The sequence below is a fragment of the Falco cherrug genome, chromosome 4 (assembly GCF_023634085.1).
Source record: "Falco cherrug isolate bFalChe1 chromosome 4, bFalChe1.pri, whole genome shotgun sequence".
Classification (NCBI taxonomy): domain Eukaryota; kingdom Metazoa; phylum Chordata; class Aves; order Falconiformes; family Falconidae; genus Falco; species Falco cherrug.
In genome coordinates, this window is record NC_073700.1 from 44,350,214 (window position 1) to 44,372,192 (window position 21,979).

Consider the following 21,979-nt stretch of genomic DNA (forward strand, 5'->3'; position numbering starts at 1 on the left):
ATGCCCACCTCAGCCCTGTCCTGTGTCCCTGGGGAGCTGCTGGGAAGGCCGGGACACCTCAGCCAGGAGGTGGGTGACAGTGGCCTTGGAGTGTACGTGGCAAAGGTCACAGCTGGGGGGAGGGGGGGGAAGGTTTGGCCCCGGGATAGGGGTACAGGGCAGATCCTGCAGCCCCTGGTGCTTTGGGGGGACTGGAAAAGGGGGGAGGTGGGGCTGGAGAGCTGTGGGGCCTTCACCTCCCCCAGCCCTGCTACCAGCACGGGGGGTGCGTAAGGGCTCCATCTCCCCCAGCCCCAGTACCGGCCCAGGGGGCTCCATCTCCCCCAGCTCCGGTACCAGCCTGGGGGGGGCTCCATCTCCCCTGGTACTAGCCCAGGGGGGGCACGGGGGCTCCATCTCCCCCAGCCCCAGTACCGGCTCGGGGGGGCATGGGGGCTTCATCTCCCCCAGCCCCAGTACCGGCCCAGGGGGGTCCATCTCCCCCAGCTCCGGTACCAGCCTGGGGGGGCTCCATCTCCCCTGGTACCGGCCCAGGCGGGGCACGGGGGCTCCATCTCCCCCAGCACCAGTACTGGCCCGGGAGGCTCCATCTCCCCCAGCCCCGGTATCGGCCCGGGGGGGCTCGGGGGCTCCATCTCCCCTCGTACCGGCCCGGGGGGGCACAGGGGCTTCATCTCCCCCGGTACCGGCGCGGGGGCTCCCGCCCTCTGACGGCGGCGGCGCCGCTGGAAAATCCCGGCCGGGAGCCGGGGGGGGGCGGGGGCGGGATGCGGCTGCTCGGGGCCGCGCCTCGCCCAGCTCCGCTGCGCCGCCGCCGCTGCCGGGGATGAGGTACGGCCGCACCTGCCCCCTCCGGGCTCCCTCGGGCTCCCCCCTGCCCCCCCGAGCCCCCCGAGGGTCCCAGCGGCTCCGGCCGCTGCAGCCGCCTGGGATGGGGGGGACCGCGCCGGGTGGGGGGTGTCTGAGCGGAGGGGTGCGGGGGTCCCTCGCAGGTTGGGGGGGCTCTGGGTGCGCTGCTGGACTGCGGGGGGGGGGGGTGGATGCGGTTGGGGGCGCCCCGATTTGCCTGTGCGTGTCCCCCCCGCGGGGGAGGATGCCCCCGGCCCTGGCTGCGCGGAACCTGCCGTCATGCGGCGGGCGCTGCTCCATCCCGGGGGTCGGGGGTGTCCGGGGGGGGCGCAGCATTTAGCTCCCATGTCCCGCCGGGACAAAGGCCGGACAATGCCGGGGATCCGCCGGGCTGGGGGGGGGGCAGCACAGACCTTCCATCCTCATCCCATCCCCACCCCACCCCCCATCTTGGGGACAGGGCGGGGGGGGCAGCTGTCCCCGCGGCTGGGGGTCCCCCGTTGGGGTGGCAGCATGGCCCCCACCCCGGCCCGATGGTCGCCCCTCCGCACAACCCCCTCCTCGGTGCAGGGCTGGTCCAAGAGGCTGGGGCTGGGTCCCCAACCCACAGCCCCAAACCCACCCCCCACCCTGCCCCCCCCAACCCGCCCCTCAACAATCTCGGCCTTTAAACCTCAAGCCCACCGCGGGGTAGGGGTTCCCATGGGTCCCAGTGTGGGGGCCCTGGGCAGGGGTGTCCCCAGCCCCCCCTGGGTGCGGGGGTGCCAGGCACCAGTAGTGACATTCCTGCCCCCCAACCCCAGTGCCAGCTCTCATGGCATGGGGAAGGTTGGGGGGGGGGTTGGCCCCAGGGGTCCCTGCATGGGGGTATGTCTGCTGGGGTGTGGGTCACCCCACTGCCCCCCCCCCCCCCCGGACCCTGCCTGGGCTCCACATTTGTCCAAAGGCAGTGACGTGCGTGTGCACGCGTGTGCGTGCAGCATACGTGCGTGTGTGCACGCGTGTGGGGGAGCAGCTGCTGCACGGGGGCGTTGGGGGGGCCGTCGGTACTGCGGGGGGTCGGCTGCTGCACGTGGAGGGGGGAGCAGACCCCATGTGCCAGCATCCCTGTGTGTGCCCCCACGGATGACCCTACATGTGCCCCCATGTATGACCTTGGCATGTGCCGGTGCTGCCTGGGAGTCGGGGGGGTGGGGTGGAAGAGGGTCGTGTTTGCGGGGCCAGCCTGGTGCTCCCTGGGGTGGGTTTGCTGCGCTTGGGGGTCCCCAAGGCCACCACGTGCTGGCGGGTCGATCAGCGGGAGCTGGTGACAACACGCTGTTTGTTTAACGTCCCTGAGGGGCTCTGGGAGCCGCAGCCGGTCAGGGGGCTCAGATGTGGCTTCTGTCACAGGCGGCTGCGCTGGGCGGCTGCTGCAGTGCTGGGACCGTGGACCACCCTATCCCTGTCCCCATCCCTGTCCTCGGTCAGGTGGCAGGGAGCCGAGGGGTGCAGGGAGTGTGGGGCACACGGGGTGCAGTGCTCCACCGGCCCTGTCTCGCTCCGCCAGGCCCAGGGGGCTCCGGCCAAGGCGGCACCGTGCGGTGCGGTGCAGCATGGTGCAGAAGGCTGATGCAGCAGGTTGGCCAGTGCAGGGGAGGGCAGGGCAGTGCGGTGAGCGGTGTGTGCCATGGGCAGCGCCGTGCGGTGGGCAGCTTGGTGAGCGGTGGGCGCGGTGGGCAGCGTGGTGAGTGGTGTGGTGGGTGCAGTGAGCAGTGGGTGCAGTGGGCAGCATGGTGAGCAGGGGGTGCGATGGGCAGTGGGTGCAGTGGGCAGCATGGTGAGCAGGGGGTGCGATGGGCAGTGGGTGTGGTGGGCAGTGGGTGCAGTGGGCAGCATGGTGAGCAGTGGGTGCGGTGGGCAGTGGGTGCAGTGGGCAGCATGGTGAGCAGGGGGTGCGATGGGCAGTGGGTGCAGTGGGCAGCATGGTGAGCAGGCGGTGCGATGGGCAGTGGGTGTGGTGGGCAGTGGGTGCAGTGGGCAGCATGGTGAGCAGGGGGTGCGATGGGCAGTGGGTGCGGTGGGCAGCGCAGATGCTGCTTCTCCACCTGCTGCAGCATCACCTGCCCTGCCAGGACCTGGCTGGCTGGATCCAGGCCCCACCAGTGGCCTCAGCCAGTTCTGGGGTGCCCTGAGCAGGGAGGGGCAGCTGTTGGGTGTTGGGGTGCCAGGTCCCCAGGGCCCTGAGCCATTGCACCCCCCCGGGGCGTGCACACAGCAGCCCCAGCCCCCTCTGAGATGCCCACACCGCCCAGTCTCCAGCAGCCCATGGAGGGCCACCGGGTCCCATGGGACAGTGACCATCACAGTGCCAGAGCATGCAGGAGCATAGCTGCAGCCCTGGCCCCCCCTCCCTGATTCCCGCAGCCCTGGGCCCCCCCTTTCCCGTTGAGTCTAGACGCTTTGCAAATGCAGGTGCCGCCAGGCCAGCCCCTCCCTGCAGGCTGCAGAGCCCCAGCGCTGCTGTGCTTGGCTGTCCCTGCCCGGGGAGCCGGGGGTCCACAGCTCAGACCCCCACCCTGTCAACCCCCATCCCCTCCCCCCCATGCTTCCCCAGGCAGGGCAGGAGAGTGGCAGGAGCTGGGGCAAGGCTGGTGGTGTGGGGTGCCCCGGTTTTGTGGCTGCACCAGCAGCCCCCCCGGAGCTGGGGGGGTCCCAGAGACCGGCCAGTATCCCACCAAGGGGCTGCAGCAGCCCCCAGGCTCTTCCAGCTGCTGTTTGGCTCAGTAGCATCCCACTCCCTGCAAACCAAAGCAGTCACCATGGAGGGGGGGGGTCCCGGGGGGAGGGGGAACAGCTTTGTGCCTCAGTTTCCCCACGCCGTGCAATGGGGCTGGTGCCATGTCCTGCCTGGGGTGTCTGTAGCCGAATGTCCCAGCCTGTCCTGACCTGCTGCAGGATGACACAGCACCGGGGGGGGCTGGCCAGAGCACCCTGGCATCGTGCAGGGCGGGGGCACCCCATGGGCAGCTCCGGGGGAGGGGGCTCAAGCAGCACCCACCCCCAGTGGAGCCAGGTTGGAGCCCTGACTCTGAACAGTTCAGTCGCCGCTGAGAGGTTTGGGGTACGGGGGGGTGGGTTGGGAATGTCTTCCCCTGTAGCTGCAGGAGACCCCGACTTTTGTTCTCCCCCCACGGTGTCCCGCAGTGTTGAGCCCCCCCTGTTTGGTGGGTGCTGGGGAAGGGCCATGGACCCGCCTGCGCTGCCCCATCTGCTGTCACCGTAGCAATGGGATGCTGTGCTCAGCCCACATCCTGCATCCCTTATCTAGCATCCGTCCTCCTGCATCCCTCATCCCACATCCATCCTCCTGCATCCTGCATCTCTCATCCTACATCCCTCATCCCTCCTCCTGCATCCCACATCCCACATTCCTCATTCCTCATCCCACATCTCTCCTCCTGCATCCTGCATCCCTCCTCCTGTATCCCGCATCTGTCATCCTCATCCCGCATCCATCCCCCTGCATCCCTCACCCATCCTCCCACATCCTCCCTCCTGCATCCCTCATTGTCCACCCTGCATCCCAGATCCGCAGCCTGCATCCTGATCCGGCAGCCCCCATCCCAACCCCCCCCAGCCCTTCCACCACCTCCCACCCCTTGCACCCCAGCCCCATGCCCACCCCTCCTGAGTATTATTTCTCTCCTGGGGGGGTTATTTGCTGCCTTGGCAGCGGTGAGAAGCGAATTCGTGAGGTCTTTGTCTCCCTCCAGAAGCGTGGCTGGCCCCAGCATGGGGAGGGGGAGGCACACCCCGCAGCAGCACCCAAAGTGGGGGGGTCCCCAAGCCGATGTGGGGTGCAGGGACAAGGGAGCGGTTTAGGGTGGGAGCCGGGATGGCTCCTGGGGTGGGAAGAACATCGGTGGGGCCTTGGGGAGGGGGCTGGGTCCCACCGCTGCCTTGGGGCTGAGGGGGGACGGAGCCCCCTCAAAGGTGTCCCAGGGTGTTGGCGAGCTGCCGCAGGGAGGCTTTGGGGGGGGCAGGGACACTGACAGCGCCAGGGATCGATCCTGCCACTGCCCCGGGCAGCCGCTGTCCCTGACCCTGCTGCAGCAGGGGGGCATGGGTCCCATCCTGCCCCAGCACCGCGGGCGATGTGGGGAAGGGTGAGCAGGTGGCTGCAGTGGGGTAAGGGGAGAAGGGGACCCCCTCCCCTCTCCACTGTGCACCCCCCCCATGTGTGCACACCCCTTGCACGCACACTCGTGCACACACGTGGCACTGACGAAGGCGACGTGGGGCCGTTGTGCTCTCACCCACCAGCCTGGCCCACGGGGGTGGTGACGAGGGGTCCCTGTCCCCCCCCCCATTGCCCAAGTGTGCTGGTGCCGCATGTGCCCCCCCGGCAGGTGCGAGGGGTGGCCATGGGCACTGCGGCAAGGAGGAGGTTTGGGGAGCTGGGGCTGGCTGGGGGGGGGACAGGGGGGCTGGGGGTGTGTGGAGGGCAGAGTGGGGCTGGGGGTGCTGCGGGGGGGGATGGGGCTGGCCTTGCTGGTGGGGGGGAGCGAAGCGGGAGATGGTTCTGAGAAGGAGAAGACAAAAGAGAGACAAAGGGGGAAGGGAGCGGAGGGCTGAGCTGCTGCAGAGGATGGAAATCAGGCAGGGGCTGGCAGGGGGCTGGGGGGGCCGGGGCTGCCTGCCTGTGGGGCGATGGGGCCGGGCACCCTCCTTGTGCCTCCTTGTGCCTCCTGGGAGGCTCTGGGGGGGCACCAGCTCTTGCCAGGGCAGCCTGCCTCCTCCCTGGGTGTGCGGGGGTGTGCGGGTGGTGGGGGTCCCCTGGGCTGCATTGTGGGGTGCTGAGGGGGGCTCGCGAGAGTGCTGTGGGGCACCTTGGGGTGCTGCCCACCTGTACCCCCACCCAGGCGCTGGAGGAGGTGAAGATGTCTGGCTCCATCGCCTCGTACGACCAGCTGGTGCGGCAGGTGGAGGCACTGAAGAAGGAGAACAGCCACCTCCGGCGGGAGCTGGAGGACAACTCCAACCACCTCTCCAAGCTGGAGAATGAGACCTCGGACATGAAGGTGAGAACAAGCCCCGGGAGGGCGGGGGGGTAGGGGGCACACTGACCCCACACCTTTCCTGACGGCTCCATCCCTGTTTTAGGAGGTCCTGAAGCACCTCCAGGGCAAGCTGGAGCAGGAGGCACGGGTCATGGTGTCCTCGGGGCAAACGGAGGTCCTGGACCAGCTGAAAGGTGGGTGCCCGGGCAGGGTGGGGAGGAGGGGGTGTCCCCACTAAGGTGGGTGCCCAAGCAGGGTGGGGAGGAGGGGGGGTCCCCACTAAGCCCACTCTCATGCCACTGTCCCCATCCCCAGCCCTGCAGATGGACATCACCAGCCTCTACAACCTCAAATTCCCGGCGGAGGTGGCCTGCGCTGGGCGCAGTGACAAGGACAGCCTGCTGCCACCCGTGTCCCACCGGGATGGCACTGGGGACCTGGGCAGAGCCACCCTCCGGATGCTGGAGGAGCTCGACCGGGAGAGGTGATGGCTGTGGGGGGGATGCATGGGGCCGGGAGGGTCGGGGGCTGCGCTGACGGGGCTCCCCCCGCCTCCCCAGGTGCTTTCTGCTGGGGGAGATTGAGAAGGAGGAGAAGGAGAAGGTGTGGTACTACGCGCAGCTGCAGAGCCTGGCCACGCGCCTGGACGAGCTGCCGCACGTGGAGACGGTGAGTGGGGGGCAGCCCAGCACCCCCCTGCCCAGGCCTCGGGGTGCAGGCAGGACCCTGCCCGCCTCATGCTGCCCCCTCCCCCCCCGGCCCCCCTCAGTTCTCCATGCAGATGGATCTGATCCGGCAGCAGCTGCAGTTCGAGGCCCAGCACATCCGCTCGCTGATGGAGGAGCGCTTCGGCACGGCGGATGAGATGGTGCAGCGGGCGCAGGTCAGGGTGGGGGAGCCATCCCTCCCCTTCCTCCCGTCGTGCACCCCGGGGGGACTCCCGCTGCCCCATCCCAACCGGCTCAACCCCACACGCCCTTGCACCCAGCTCCATGCAGCCTCACACCCAGCTCTGTGCACCCAGTCCCATGCACCCTCGTGCTCAGCACCATGCAACCTTGCACCAAGGGCTGTGCAACTGTGCACGGAGGGCTGTGCACGCTCACAGCCAGCTCTTCGCACTCTCACACCCAGCTCCTTGTGTCTGTCCATCACATGCAGCTCCTTGCACCCTCGCACGCTTGCAGCAGCTCCTTGCAGCCTTGCACCAGCTTCTTGTGTCCATCCCATGCAGCTCCTTGCAGCCTTGCACCAGCTCCTTGCACACTTGCACCAACTCATGTCCATCACACGCAGCTCCTTGCACCCTCACACCCAGCTCCTTGCACGCTCACAGCCTTGCACCAGCTCCTTGCACCCAGCTCCATGCAACGCTTATGCACCCACCCCCAGCCCCACGCACCCTGGTGCATTGCCCCCGGCTGCCCCAGCCCCGTGCACCCTCATGCCTGGCTCTGGGGGTGCTGGGGGTCCTGGGGAGGTGGGGGGGTGTGTCCCAGCCCCCAGCCCTCATGGACACCTGCTTTTCCCCCCCCAGATCCGGGCATCCCGGCTGGAGCAGATCGACAAAGAGCTGATGGAGGCGCAGGACAAGGTGCAGCAGCCGGAGCCGCAGGTAGCAGGGATGGGGCCAGGGGCCACCACCGGGCCCTGCCCCCAGCCCCCACGGAGCGCTGGAGCCTGGGGAGGGCGGCGGGGCCAGGCCAGCCCCCCGCATGGTCCCCGCGCTGTCCCCATCTCTCGCCGGCGGCACAGCCAGGGCTTTGTGTGGCTCGGGCACCGTGAAATGGGCAGTTGCCATGGAGACGAGAAGTAGGCCATGGAGCGCAGCGGGCGGGCGGGCGATGGTGGCTCTGCAGCATCTGCCAGAGCCGCCGGGGCGGCCACCCCACTATTGCCACGGCACTGCCAGCATCTCTGGGCCCTCCATAATCCCATGGCTGCTCCATTGTCCCCAGCTGCTCCATCATCCTCAGCCCCTCCATCACCCATGGCCCCTCCGTCATCCTCAGCCCCTCCATCACCCACGGCCCCTCCGTCATCCTCAGCCCCTCCATCACCCACGGCCCCTCCATCACCCACAGCCCCTCCATCACCCACAGCCCCTCCATCACCCCCAGCCCTCCATCATCCCCAGCCTCTCCATCACCCACAGCCCTCCATCACTCATAGCCCCTTCATCAATACCAGCTCTCCATCACCCACGGCTCCTCAATCACTCCCAGCCCTCCATCACCCACAGCCCCTCCGTCACCCACGGCTCCTCCATCACCTCCAGCCCTCCATCACCCCCAGCTCCCTCATCACCCCAGCCTCCCCACATCCCCTCCGATGCCAACCCATGCAAACAGCTCCGTGGGCTCAGCTGTAGCACACTCCATGCTGCCTGCCCCACTCGCCTCACCCACACTCTTCCTTTCCTGAGCCTACTGCTGTGGCAGCACCACCCCCACCCCCCGGTGCCAATCAGCCCCGATCCCAGCTTAAAATACAGCCCTGGCATTGATGAAAGCAACAATTGCAACAGCTGCCAAACTGAGTGGCACCAGTGGGTTCCTGAAATGCCGGGAGGGGGCTGGGCACTGGGACGAGGGTGGATGCATTGCAACCTGCCCCTCATCTGCCCCCTCCTCTGCAGCTTTGTGGGAAGGCACTGGGCATGGAGGGGGATGGCAGCCTGGACCCCCCAACCCACCCCGAGGAGGGGGGCAGCAGCAAGGTGAGGGGCAGCCGTGCCAGAGCCTGTCTGGGGTGGCAGGGGTTTGGGGGGGTGGGGGTGGCTGTGTGTAACCCTGAGTCCCCCTCCTGCAGGTGGAGGTGGTCTTCTGGCTCCTGTCCATGCTGGCCACACGTGACAAAGACGACATGTCCCGCACACTGCTGGCCATGTCCAGCTCGCAGGAGAGCTGCTTGGCCATGCGCAAGTCAGGCTGCCTGCCCCTGCTCATCCAGATCCTGCACGACTCAGACGGCGAGCCGGGCCCCCCCGAGAGCCCCACTGGCGCCAAGGACGCCCGCATGCGTGCCAACGCCGCCCTCCACAACATCGTCTTCTCCCAGCCTGACGAGGGCCAGGCCAAGAAGGAGATGCGGGTGCTGCACGTGCTGGAGCAGATCCGCTCCTACTCGGAGACCTGCTGGGACTGGCTGCAGATGCAGAGCAGGGATGGAGAAAAAGACCCCGAGGGCAGCGCGGGTACGGGGGCAAGTGGGGTGCCAGCCCGTGCGTACACCCGTGTGTGGCTGCCATTGGACCTGATCTCAAAGGTCTTTTCTGACCCTTTTCCAACCTACATGGTTCTATTGGCAGTGCACGCGGCTGTGAGCATCCGCATGTGCTAGAGGTGGGGGGCAATAGGGGAGACTGTCGGTGCTGGACCCTGGGGCTGACCCCCCCTTCTCCCCACAGTGCCAGTGCCCATCGAGCCCCAGATCTGCCAGGCCACCTGTGCCATCATGAAGCTCTCCTTCGATGAGGAGTACCGGCGGGCCATGAACGAGCTGGGTGAGCACCGGGCTGGGGGCTCCATCCCTTTGGCTCCGCAGCCATCCCTGCCCACCCTCCTCCTGGTGCTGCAGCAGCAGTGCTGGGGAGGGTGTGCCGGGGGTGGGGGGGTATCCCTTTCCCAAGTGACCCCCCATCCTGCCCCACAGGTGGGCTGCAGGCAGTGGCCGAGCTGCTGCAGGTGGACTACGAGATGCACAAGATGACAAGCGACCCCCTCAATTTGGCACTGCGGCGCTACGCGGGGATGGCTCTCACCAACCTCACCTTCGGCGATGTGGTCAACAAGGTTGGGGGGGACGGCAGAGAGGGGGGTGTAGCAGCACCAAGCAGGGGTCACGGCATCACCCTCACCATCCTCATCCTCCCCACAGGCAACGCTGTGCTCCCGCCGGGGCTGCATGAAGGCCATCGTGGCTCAGCTGGGCTCCGACAGTGAGGAGCTGCACCAGGTTGGTGCTGGCAGTGTGGGGGGCTCCCCCGGGAAAGTGGATGGTCCCCACACACACCCACCCCGCTCTGCCCTCCCAGGTGGTCTCCAGCATCCTGAGGAACCTCTCCTGGAGAGCTGACATCAACAGCAAGAAGGTGCTGCGTGAGGTGGGCAGCGTGACTGGGCTGACACGGTGCGCGCTGCACGCTGGCAAGGTGAGCACCGGAGCGGGTGGCAGCAGGTGCCAGGGCAGCCGGACGGGGGGTGATGGGTGCGTATGTGTGTGTCCCCGGGACAGGAGTCCACGTTGAAGAGCGTCCTGAGCGCGCTGTGGAACCTGTCCGCGCACAGCACAGAGAACAAAGCTGCCATCTGCGGGGTGGAGGGAGCCCTGGGCTTCCTGGTGAGCACCCTCACCTACAAGTGCCAGAGCAACTCGCTGGCTATCATCGAGAGCGGCGGTGGCATCCTCAGGAATGTCTCCAGCCTCATCGCCACGCGGGAGGACTACAGGTGAGGGTTGCCATGGGGTGGGGATGGTGGCGTGGAGGGGGGTCAGGGACCGTCCTGATGGCCAGGTATCCCCCCCATCCTGCAGGCAGGTACTCCGGGACCACAACTGCCTGCAGACGCTGCTGCAGCACCTGCGCTCGCACAGCCTCACCATCGTCAGCAATGCCTGTGGCACCCTCTGGAACCTGTCTGCCCGTAGCCCCCATGACCAGGAGCTGCTCTGGGACCTGGGGGCGGTCAGCATGCTGCGCAACCTCATCCACTCCAAGCACAAGATGATCGCCATGGGCAGTGCGGCTGCGCTCCGCAACCTCCTCACCAACCGGCCCCCCAAGTACAAGGACACGGCCGTCGTCTCGCCAGGTTCCTGCATGCCCTCGCTCTACATGCGCAAGCAGAAGGCGCTGGAGGCTGAGCTGGATGCCAAGCACTTGGCCGAGACCTTCGACACCATGGAGAAGCAGAGCCTGAAAAGCCAGAGCGTGAAGAAGCCGACGCGGCACATGGAGAGCCTGGTGAAGGACTACGCCTCTGACTCTGGCTGCTTCGATGATGATGAGGTGCCCAACATCTCCACCGGTGTGGAGACGGCCAGTGCCTCTGTCCTCTCCATGTTCCTCAACTCCTCCTTCCTCCAGGGGCAGGCGCTGCCCCGGGCGCTGGCGCAGAGGCGATGCCCGGAGCCAGAGAAGGACGGCAGCGGCAAGCCGGCGGAGCCCAAGAAGCCGGCGCTGCCGGAGGATGACGTCTCACTGGCTGCTGAGAAGTTGGCCAACAAGATCTCCAGCACGGTGGCCAAGATCGACAAGCTGGTGGAGGACATCTCTACCATGCACACGTCCTCAGATGACAGCTTCAGCCTCAGCTCGGAGGACCACTGCCTGGACTGGCAGTACGGCCCCGAGGAGGTGCACGAGGCACGCGCCCAGTCCTGCTCACCGTGCCGCCTCTCGGACACCAGTGGCTTTGCCAAGCGGGAGAGCCTGAGCCGGGCACACACGCTGCTGCGGCTGAAGACCGCCTACACCAGCCTGTCCAATGACAGCCTCAACAGCGGCAGCACCAGCGATGGCTACTGCACCAAGGAGCACATGAAGCCCTGCACCAGGGCCGCCTTCCTCGACTATCGGGACGAGCTGCAGCGGTACCAGAAGCGGCCCAGCCGGCTCGACCTCAAGAGCATCCTGGGTGGCAAGCCAGAGCGGGTCGAACCCCCCACGCTCAAGGGCAGAGACCCGGCTGAGCCGGACAAGCTGGAGCAGCGAGACCTGCCCGAACGGGCCAAGAAGACGGTGACATTCCCCAGCCCCAGGGCACTGGAGAAGGAGCCTGAGTGGAAGAAGGAGGCGGGCAGCAAGCTCTGCCCTGACCCCCAGGTCCACACCATCAAACTCTCCCCGTCCTACCAGCACGTCCCCCTGCTCGAGACCCTGGCCAAGAGTGGCGCGGCTGCCAGCGCCGGCCACCACCCCTCCCTCCTGGGCAGAAAGCAAGCCTGGCTCCCCCCGGCGCTGCTGCAGACGGCTGAGACCTTGAGCAAGATCCCAGAGAAACTGCCTGCCCACCCGCCAGCCACAGTGGAGCAGGAGTCGGTGCAGAAGTACTCAGTGGAGGACACCCCAATCTGCTTCTCCCGGTGCAGCTCCCTCTCCTCTCTCTCCTCGGCAGACAACGTGCTGGATGGGCAGAGCCACAGTGAGAACGACCTGGACAGTGACTCCTCCCTGGAGATCCTGGAGATGGAGGAAGGCGATGTGGAAGGTGAGGATGGGAGGCAGGAGAAGGAGAAGGCAGGGGATGCAGATCCGGTCACACTGGTGGGGATTTCCCAGCCCATCTCCATCCCCTTCCCGAAGCGCGACAAGATCTTCCTGCGCGAGTCATCACCACCGCGCCAGGAGGACCTCACGCCCTCCAGCTCCTCGGAGAACTACATCCAGGAGACGCCACTGGTGATGAGCCGCTGCAGCTCCGTCAGCTCCCTGGGCAGCTTTGAGAGCCCCTCCATCGCCAGCTCCATCCAGAGCGACCCTTGCAGTGAGATGATCAGCGGTACCATCAGTCCCAGCGAGCTGCCTGACAGCCCTGGGCAGACAATGCCGCCCAGCCGCAGCAAAACGCCCCTGTTCGAGCTGGGCTGCCAACCAGAGAAGGAGACCAGCCAGTTCAACATCCAGTGGGAGAATAACGTCAAGAAGTTCATGGAGATCACCGACTTCAAGGAACGCTTCCAGCTGCCCCAGGACCTGGACTCCATGGTCTATTTCACAGTGGAGAAACCCAACGAGAACTTCTCCTGTGCCTCCAGCCTGAGCGCCCTGCCCCTCCATGAGCACTATGTGCAGAAGGACGTGGAGCTCAAGCTGATGCCCACCTTCCCGGAGAAGAACAATCTGAATTTCGTGGCTCATGAGAAGCGGGAGGAGCGGCTGGAGGAGCGGTACCTGGAGGGGAGCCGGAAGCGAGCCGAGCGCCCCGAGCCCCCATCTGATGACGACATCGAGATCCTGAAGGAGTGCATCAGCTCCGCCATGCCCTCCCGCTTCCGCAAGGTGAAAACCTCCCTGCTCTCTGGCCAGGTCCTGCACCCCCAGACGAAGAAGCCAGTGCACGTCCCTGTCTACATGCTGGTGCCAGCCCACACGCACCCCAGCGTCCCCAAGCACCTTCGCGCCACCGCCCGCGACCTCTTCAAGGACGATGACTCCTTTACCGACTCAGCCGACGGGACCCCCGTCAACTTCTCCAGCGCCGCCTCACTGAGCGATGAGACCCTGCGCTACCCGGCTGCCGAGGAGGCTGAGCGCCCCCGCAGCCCGGGGACGGGGCACCCGGCAGGGGTCCTGCCTGAGGGGCACCGTGAGGTGGGCAGCACCAGCACTGTCACGGCCAGGAGAGCCGCCTCCGGCAGCTCAGCACCCGCCCGGCTGAGCTCAGCCTGCAAGGGAAAAGCTGGATCGAGCCGTGGGCAAGGTGGGGAGGGCAAGTGGGGCCAGAACCTGCCGAAGAGCGGAGCCAGCCTGGAGCTGGAGGTGGGGAGGAGCAGTGGTCCCCCCGGGAGGAAGGATGCTCCCCGGGAGGATGGGGTGGCCTTCCAGTCACTGTGCCACACCACGCCAACGGAGGAAGCTGTGTACTGCTTCTACGAGCAGGACTCGGACGAGCTGCCTGAGGTGGGCAGGGAGGTGTCCCAGCCCGGCCGGGCGCCCAGGCAGGAGCGCTGGGGCGGCTCCATTCCCCGGAGGGAGCCTGAGCCCGGTCCCCAGCCAGCCAAGGTGAAGCCACAGAACAACCTCATCGCTGACGAGACACCACCATGCTACTCTCTCAGCTCCTCCATGAGCTCCCTGAGTGATGCCAACCTCTCTGACGGAGAGGAGCGGGGCCAGCCCTGTGTCAAAGCCCCCCGGCTGTGGTCAGCCACAGCAGCCGGGCAGGCCCAGGGGGGCTCCCCCAGCTCCCCCAGCCTCAATTCGGAGGATGACCTGCTGCAGAAGTGCATTGGCTCAGCCATGCCCAAGCGCCGGCGGCCCTCAGCTCGCCGGAGGATGGTGGAGCGCAAGCAGAAGCCACTGGGCACTGGCGGGAGGGAGCGGAAGGGGGAGGGGAGGCATCGCCCTGCTGAGGACGTCGGCTCTGACCGGGGCTCGGACCTGGACAGTGTGGAGTGGCAAGCCATCCAGGAGGGTGCCAACTCCATTGTCACCTGGCTGCACCAGGCTGCTGCCTCCCTCTCGCGGGAGCCTTCCTCCGAGTCCGACTCCATCCTCTCCTTCATGTCGGGGCTCTCGGTTGGGTCCACCCTGCAGCTCTCCCTGGGCAGGCAGGAGAAGAAACGGGCCGGCAGCGCGGCCAGCCGGGATGCGGCGAGGAGGGAGCACAGCAAGAGCCGCCCAGAGAAGAAGGACGCGCCGGGTGCCCGTCCCACCAGCCGCGGTGGCACCAGGGTAGAGCGCAGCCCAGCACCCACCAAGCCAGTCCCCAACCTGCCTGTGGTCTTCCGTGGCAGGACTGTCATCTACATGCCCAGCCTGGCCAAGGACACCCCCAGCCCGCGGGCCACCCCGAAGAAAAGCCCCATGGCGAAGCCCGAGGCACCACCAGCCAAGAACCTCTCGCTGAGCCAGCAGCGCTCGCGGAGCCTGCACCGGCTGGGCAAGCCCCCCGAAACCAGTGACTTGGCACTGCCCAAGAGGAGCACCACGCCGCCCGCCCGCATTGGCAAGAGACCCCCCTCCTCAGGCTCCTCCCGCACCTCCACCCCCTCCCAGCACGCCCCTAAGAAGCTGCCGTCACCCTCCCAGCTCGCCAAACAGGGTCCCCCAGCCGCAGGCAAGGTGGGCGGCTCGTCGTCCCCACAGGGAGCCCCAGCCAAAGTGCCGGCCCCCAAGTCCCCAGCCCCCAAGCAGTCCAAGACACAGAAGTCACCCGTCCGCATCCCCTTCATGCAGAAGCCCAGCAGGAAGGTGCTGCCGGGCCGGGGGGCCATGCCAGTGCTGGAGGAGCAGGCAGATGGTGGCAAGGCACGGGGCGCGGGGCCGGGAGGTCCAGGGGGCAGCCGGCTCAACCTGGTGCGGATGTCATCTACCCGTTCCAGTGGGAGCGACTCGGACCGCTCCGGCTTCTTGCGCCAGCTCACCTTCATCAAAGAATCCTCCAGCCTGCTGCTGCGGCACCGCACCGAGCTCTCCATGGCGCAGCCGGACGCCTCGCTGCCTCGCCGTGCCTCCCCACAGCGCAGCCGTGCTGTCCTCCCAGCCGTCTTCCTCTGCTCCTCCCGCTGTGAGGAGCTGAAGGCGGCCAAGCCGGGGTCCCCCAGCCCGCGGCCCCTTGTCCCCAGAGCCCAGCCCGGCAGCAAAGTCCCCACTGGGGTCAAGCCACCGCGGAGGACCAGCTCCGAGAGCCCATCCCGGCTGCCGGTGAAGACCAGCATCCCCATGCCCGAGCCCTTCAAGAGGTACTCATCCTCGCCCAACATCAGCGTGGCACGGAGGACAGGCAGCCCTTCCTCCGTCCTCTCTGCCCACTCCGAGGCGTCGGCACAGCGTCGGCAGACTGAGGCAGTAGCTGGCGGGCAGCCGGCAAAGCCACCGGTGGTGGTGATGAAGGGCACTTGGCGGAGGATTCGGGATGAAGACATCCCCCACATCCTTAAGAGCACGCTGCCCTCCTCTGCCCTGCCGCTGGCAGGTGCCGGTGAGGAGGAGAACCCCAGCACCCCCAGCCCCAGGAAGACGAGCGATGCCGTGGTGCAGACCGAGGACTTCTCCACCACCAAGACCAACTCCAGCACTTCTCCCACACTGGAGACACGCGAGGGGCCCCCACACAGCCGTGCCACCTGCGATGGTGAAGCTCTGGCCCCCACCAAGGCCGCCTTGCCCATCTCCTTCGGCCACGAGGCGCCCGCTGGGACCTTCCCCGCCAGCCGACATGGCTCCCCGAGCAGAGCTGCCCGTGTCACCCCCTTCAACTACGTCCCCAGCCCCATGGCAGTGACAGTGGTGGCCGACAAGGCGGTGGAGAAAATCCAAGCTTGAGCAGCTGCCGCAGAGGAAACGCTGGCAAGGGTCCCGTGACACCCCTTGCCCCGCAGGAGCTAGCCAGGACTGTGCTGGGGGCGGACAGCGATGTGGGACAGCGGGGGACTGGCGAGTCACCCCAACCCGCTGCCTGCCCCAGCTGGGGTCTTGCTGTGCCGGAGCATTGCAGTTCCCAGTGCAGAGGACTGGGCAGAGCTGGGGGGACACGCTGGGCACTGGGGCCAGGGCTGATACCCCAACCTGGGGTCTCGGTGGCCACCTCCTCCTGCTGATGGTCATCCCGGGACAAGCCCAGGTGGGGGCCATGTTCCCATGTCCCCCCATCCTGCTCATCTGCCTTGGGCAGAGGCTGAACCAGGGCCTAATCCTGCACACCGGGAAGATGCTGCGCCCCGACGCCAGGTCTCCGCCGCATGCTTCAGCTCATTGCAGCACCAACACCCGGCTCTGCCAGCAATCACAGCTCATTTATTAATGGGGGGGGGGAAGGGAACGCACGGCTGGATCCACGCAGGGAGAGGCTTTGTGGGGGGGAGAGCACGTGGCCATGGGGAGACAGGGGTCAGGACTCCCCAGCTGTGCTGCTGGAGGTGCCTAATTAAGGTGCACAGCTGATTGCTAATGGGCAACCTGCAGCCATAGTGCTTGCAGAGGTTCAAGGTGGCATCGGGAGGAGCCAGGCGGCAGGAGTCCCAGCGGGCTCGGGTCAGGGGGGCTGCTCACAGGGTCGTGTCACCAGGCTAGGGCGCTGTGTTGGGAGGGGACGGGGTGCTGAGCCGGCACCAGGGTGCCCAACCCTCAGGGAAGGGTCTGGGGCCCCTCACTCCCATCTGCAGCCCCCTCAGCCTCCCACCCCTGGGGTGGAAGAGCCCCATCCCGGCTCGCAGCCAGGATCCCGGCGTGTCCCCACAGGCCGTGGACACGAGTCCACCCAGGACTGGACTGCGCCCACGAGCACGGGGGCTCCCGGCCCCAAAGCACGGGGGACACCCCCGCTCCTGCTGCCAGCCGGCCCCGGGCCTGGGATGGGGTGTGCAGGAAGGGTCTCAGCCCCAGGGATGGGGCAGGCTGCAGAGGGACCCCCTGGTCCAGGTGCTCCCTGACCCCTTGGGTATCTCCCACCCTACAGCTTGCAATGGGGTGACCTGTGGGCCCCCCACATCCCAGTGCCATGGTGGGGCTGCAGGGACAGACGTGGGGCTATGGAGACATGCGCAGGGGACACAGGGGCACACCCAGGGGGCTGGGGGAGCATAGCGAGGGGCTCTGGGGGGTTGCACCAGAGCCATGGGAGTACGCACGGAGGCCAGGAAGACACTAGAGCTGTGGGGGGACACACACGATGTCCCCAGGGACGTGCACCAGGGTCATGGGGACAAAGTCCCTGGGGGCAGCACGTGTCCCCACTCCTGCGTGCCATGACCATGTGCATGACCAGGAGAGCCAGCAGTGCCCCCCACTCCCGCCCGCCACCACCACCACTCCATGTGTGCCCCCTCCTGCGCGGACAATCCTGCGGGTTTTGCCAGGCCCCCCTCCCCCATTGCTGTATGTATGTACCAAGGATGTTATTTGACTGGGACTCTGGACAGTATTAAGAATTAAAAGCCAACCTGTGTAAATAGGAACGGGTGGTCTGTCTGTCCCATGCGCTGGGGCCTGGGGGGAGCCGCAGCCCCCCCGCAGCGTTTTCCGGATCCATTTCTTGTGCTTCACAGCCGAGGTGGCAACCGGTGGCTTGAAAGGGTCAGTGAGGTCCTGGCTGGTGAAGGACAACACGCCGGCCACCGCCGCCCGCTTCCCACACACCAAGGGGCCACCAGAGTCACCCTGGGTGGGGGTGACAGTGGGGTGTGGACCCCAGCCAGGGGCCAGGAACCACCCCCACACACCCCCGATGCTTGGTGGCGCATCTTGCCTCTCTGCTCGGGGTGAGCATCCTCCCTGGGGTCCCCCACACCCAAGAACGGTGGCTCAGGGTGGGCAGAGCTTTGCAGCCGGTTGCCCCCCTTGCAAAGCCCTTTGCCCCCCATCCAGCTCCTCCTCACCTTGGAGGGTGCTGAGCCCCGATGGTGCCCCTGGAAACAGATCATGGTGGGGCCGATGCCGCCGTCCCAGAAGCGGCTGTTGTTGCACATCTGCGTGTCCAGCACCGTGACCTCCAGCTCCTGCAGCGTGGGCGAGAGCCCCCGGCGCCCCCGGCGCCCCCAGCCTGCCAAGCTGCAGGCTGCCCCCCCCACCGGCTCCTGGCCCAGCAGCCCGATGACCCGCCGTGTCCTGCTCAGTGCCACCTTCCCCTCCAGCTGCAGACAGGGTGGTGGGCAGCATTAGACCCCCTGCCACGGCTGGGGCTGGCAGGTAGCACCCTGCTGCCGTGGGGGGGTGGCTGAGGGGGAACACCAAACCAGCACAGCACCTGCAGGAGCTGGGGGATGTCACCAAGCTGCGAAAGCGCTTGGAGGTGACAAGAGGAAATGTCACTCAGCAGCTTGGAGGTGACAAGAGGAAATGTCACTCAGCACCGGCATGGCACAGACCCCACCTGCCCCCTCACCGGCTGCCCTCGTGGCACTGCCAAGGGTCTCGCTGCTCCAGCCCCATGGCAAACCCTGCCCTGCGGCCGGTGCAAGCCCCACCTGGAGAAGGAGAAGGTCGTTCTCCATTGTCTGTCGGTCATAGCCAGGGTGGGGACAGGCCATCCGGATGGGGAAGGTCTGCGTGTCCACCCCCAGCTCCTGCAGCCTGTGCAGCCCCACCACCACCGTGCCGCTGGCCCTCATCCTGCCCCACGGTGAAAGCCAGTGTTGGTGGGAGCCCAGTGCCAGCCACAGCCCAGTGCTGGCCGTGTGTACCCCACCGAGACACCCCACCGCACCAGGCAGGATGCGGCCACTCCAGACTCACGGCTGAGGGAAGCAGTGGGCGGCCGTCAGCACCCACCGCTTGTGCAGCAGCGCACCCCCACAGGCATGAACCCCCCCGAACTGGATGGACACCATGTAGGGCCTGGAGTGGGGTCTGGCTTCGTGTCCCCCAATAACCGATGGCTGCAGCCAGCCCTGCGCTGCGGGGGAAAGGACAGCCTGTCCCGGTGTCCAGCTGCCACCCATCGGCTGCCCCATCAAGAGGGAAAGGGCTGGGGGTCCCCAGCACGTCCCAGCCCCCCCAGCAGCCCCATCCCTGTCAGCCAGCAATACCACGACCCTGCCAGTCGCCCCCAACCCACCGCCCCGGTGCTCACCCAGCCCAGCCAAAGAGAGGACCACCAGCAGCAGCGGCAGCCCCCCAGGGCTGCCCCTCACCCCCATCCCTCTGCCGAAGTGACACGATGCTGCTGCACTCCACACCGGCAGCAGAGGAGGCCCCACATCACGTGTGAAAGGGGAGCACGGACCACCCCCAAGGGGGGCAGGAAGGGGAAGAGGCACCCACAGGGTGACGGCTGCAGGGGTGCGAAACCACCTGCAGCAACGCCAGTGCTCCCCGGGGTCTGGCTTCGATTTCAGCCCCCGTGGGGGCGTGCAGACAGCAGGGCGCATCTTCAGTTCTCCCAGAAGGGTTTTAGTGAGATTTGTGACAATCCCCAGCACTGGGGTGACCCATTGCCACCACCTTTATTAGCACTACAGGACAACTCTGCTCCTGCCACCATCACTGCAGGGCCATCGGCCCCCGGGACCCCAAAGAGGCTGCAAAACCACCCCCCAGACCCCAAGGAGGCTGCAATATGGGACGCTGGCCCCTGAACAGGCTGTAAAACCGGGCTGCGGACCCCAGAGAGGCTGCAAAACTGCCCCCCAGCCACCCTGGGTCCCTCAGCTCTTTGCTTTGGGGACTGGGGCTGGCCTGGCCCGGCTGGTGGCCGAGTGGGACGTTCGCAGGCTGTGCACGAGCCTGTCAAAGAAGAACTCGGTCTGGTACTCCAGCTCCAGGAGGTGCTGCAGGAAGCCGGGCACCTGGTCTTTCTTCACGCCCACGTAGACGGGGATCACCTTGGTGCCATGGCAGTGGATGATGTGATACAGGTTCCACTGGGAAACACGATGGCACCACGGGTCGCCCAGTGACTTGGCGGAGAGGAGAAGGATGGCCACTCGGCTGGCCTCGATGACCTTGATAGCAGTCAGGACGACGGATGTCCCGGCTACTTGGTCTTGGTGCTCTGTGTAGCCCCGAAAACCCTCTTTCTTCAAGCGTTCCGAGATGCGGGAGGCGATGTGGTCATCCTCAGGGCAGTACCAGATGGAAAAGTCATAGGTGAAGCTGTGGCGCAAGGGTGCAAAGGACATGCCACCCACGGGGGATCAAGTTCACAGGCAGCAGGGACCAAGGGTGGCAGCCGAGCCTTTCCTCCTGCACCAGGAACGTGCCGCCGTGCCAGCCAGCTCTACCCCGGCCATGGGCAGCAGATCACACCGCTCCCCAGGGAAAGGTCAGGCTGCCAAGGTGGCACAGCCCCTCCGACACGCCAGCGAGGTGCCGGCAAGGCGCGGCAACGCCAGATCCTCCCGTAAACCAAACCCTAGTGGCTCTACCCCCGATTCAGGCAGGCAAAACCGCAACTGCTGGAGTCCCGAGGAAACTCCGGCACCTGTGTAGAGGGATCTCGAGCACTAAGGCCGCCGGGCTCAGAAAGCTTTCTGCTTCATTTCCGAAATGCCGCGCTCCAAGGCCATTCCCGCCTGCCGCAGCTCCTCGCACTGCTCCCGCAGCCGCTCCTGGGATTCCTGCAGCCGCTGGTTCATCTCCACGTAGGAACGGCTCTGCCAGTAGAGCTGCTCCCTCTCGTCCACAGCGGGGCTGGGGGAGCCTGGCAGGGGGCAGGGCAGGGGGGGCTCAACCTGGGGCTGGGGGAGCCCCCCACCCACCCTGCCCTCTCAGCTCACCTGGGGGTGGTGGAGACCCCAGCCCACCCTGCTCTCTCTGCTCACCTGGGGAGGGGCCGTGGTCCCGGCAGGGCTCCGTGGGGAGGAGGAAGATGGGGTCGCCTGGGTGGGTGCCCTGCACGTCAGCCAGGATCTGCTCCACGCTGGGGGGCTCAGGGCGGGTGGGCAGCACCCGCTTGGCCTTGGAGCTCATCACGGGGTGGCCTCATGCATGGGGGCTGGGGGGGCAGGGGATAAGTGGCCTGCGCTGCCCCCACCCCAACCAACAGAGAGACAGACTGACCGACACCCCCCCCCCTCCCTCATGCTGCCCTTCGGACAGACACACAGACCCCCCTGCCCCCCCCCCCAACAGGCAGGCAGATCCCCTGCTGCCCCTTGCCTGTCCCGATCGACCTCCTGCCACCTGCTGCAGGGTGGACAGACCCCCTCCCCACCCGCTAGGACAGACAGACACTGCCCATCCCAGGACAGACTGACCCTCACCCTCCCTGGACAGGTGGAGAGCGACCTCCCATCTCTTGCCCACCCCAGGACAGACAGATAGAGCTCCCCGGGGACAGACAGAGGCCCCCCCGGCCTTGCCCCACTCCCCCCTCAGGACACACAGATGGGGCCTCCCGCCTACCCACCCCAGGACAGACAGACATGCCCCCCCCCAACAAGACAGACCTCTGCCCCTGGGACAGACAGACAGACACCCCCCCGCTTTTGCCCATCCCAGGACAGACAGACCCCCAGCCTCCCCCAGACAGAGGCCCCCACTTGCCTGCCCCAAGACAGACAGACACACACACCTCCAGTATGGAGGGACAGATCACACACACACACCCCGCCCACCCCAGGACAGACAGACAGAGGCCCCCCCCTTGTCCACCCCAGGACAGACAGGAGCCCCCCGCCCCGGCATGGACAGACAGAGCCGCCCCCTCCCTTGCCCCCACCCCCACCCCCCAGGACAGACAGACAGACAGACGGACACCCCCCTTGCACCCCCCAGGACAGACAGACGCCCCCCGGACAGACAGGACCCACCCCAGGATGGGCAGATGCCCCCCCCCCCCCCGCGACGCTCCCCCGCCACGTCCCCTCGCCCACCGGCCCGCGCCGCGCTTCCGCCACGCCCCCTACGTCACGCCCCCCTACGTCACGCCCACCCCGCCCCCACGGCCCCGCCCTCTCGCTCTTAAAGGCGCCGCCCGCAGGGA

The 21,979-nt window shown here is 67.1% G+C and overlaps 3 protein-coding genes across 10 annotated transcripts; 1 reads left to right on the forward strand and 2 right to left on the reverse strand.

Annotated features, from left to right (window-relative positions):
• Positions 1–735: 735 nt before the first annotated feature.
• Positions 736–16,206, forward strand: APC2 (APC regulator of WNT signaling pathway 2). 3 transcript variants are annotated; one of them, XM_055709129.1, is made up of 15 exons: positions 736–831; positions 5,754–5,912; positions 5,995–6,085; positions 6,207–6,375; positions 6,452–6,560; positions 6,661–6,774; positions 7,429–7,506; positions 8,530–8,610; positions 8,703–9,087; positions 9,301–9,396; positions 9,546–9,685; positions 9,771–9,848; positions 9,928–10,044; positions 10,128–10,342; positions 10,428–16,206. In XM_055709129.1, the coding sequence occupies exons 2-15, from the start codon at positions 5,772–5,774 to the stop codon at positions 15,880–15,882; spliced, it is 7,269 nt and encodes a 2,422-aa protein (XP_055565104.1). In that variant the 5' UTR covers positions 736–831; positions 5,754–5,771; the 3' UTR covers positions 15,883–16,206. The 3 variants fall into 3 exon arrangements, with proteins under 3 accessions (XP_055565104.1, XP_055565105.1, XP_055565106.1); XM_055709130.1 differs by having other exon boundaries at positions 7,429–7,485; XM_055709131.1 differs by lacking the exon at positions 6,661–6,774.
• A 125-nt stretch (positions 16,207–16,331) lies between these two features.
• Positions 16,332–19,424, reverse strand: GZMM (granzyme M). Of its 4 annotated transcripts, none has more exons than XM_055709136.1 (6): positions 19,127–19,424; positions 18,790–18,949; positions 18,522–18,666; positions 17,934–18,188; positions 17,499–17,622; positions 16,332–16,633 (listed from the first exon to the last, which is right to left on the reverse strand). In XM_055709136.1, the coding sequence occupies exons 1-6, from the start codon at positions 19,422–19,424 to the stop codon at positions 16,626–16,628; spliced, it is 990 nt and encodes a 329-aa protein (XP_055565111.1). In that variant the 3' UTR covers positions 16,332–16,625. The 4 variants fall into 4 exon arrangements, with proteins under 4 accessions (XP_055565111.1, XP_055565108.1, XP_055565109.1 ...); XM_055709133.1 differs by having other exon boundaries at positions 17,499–17,682; positions 19,127–19,298; XM_055709134.1 differs by having other exon boundaries at positions 17,499–17,715; positions 18,826–18,949; positions 19,127–19,286.
• Positions 19,425–19,442: 18 nt separating this feature from the next.
• C4H19orf25 (chromosome 4 C19orf25 homolog) lies at positions 19,443–21,923 on the reverse strand. Of its 3 annotated transcripts, none has more exons than XM_055709141.1 (3): positions 21,870–21,923; positions 20,817–20,989; positions 19,443–20,695 (listed from the first exon to the last, which is right to left on the reverse strand). In XM_055709141.1, the coding sequence occupies exons 2-3, from the start codon at positions 20,962–20,964 to the stop codon at positions 20,514–20,516; spliced, it is 330 nt and encodes a 109-aa protein (XP_055565116.1). In that variant the 5' UTR covers positions 20,965–20,989; positions 21,870–21,923; the 3' UTR covers positions 19,443–20,513. The 3 variants fall into 3 exon arrangements, with proteins under 3 accessions (XP_055565116.1, XP_055565114.1, XP_055565115.1); XM_055709139.1 differs by having other exon boundaries at positions 20,772–20,989; XM_055709140.1 differs by having other exon boundaries at positions 20,772–20,989; positions 21,807–21,890.
• Between the last annotated feature and the right edge of the window lie 56 nt (positions 21,924–21,979).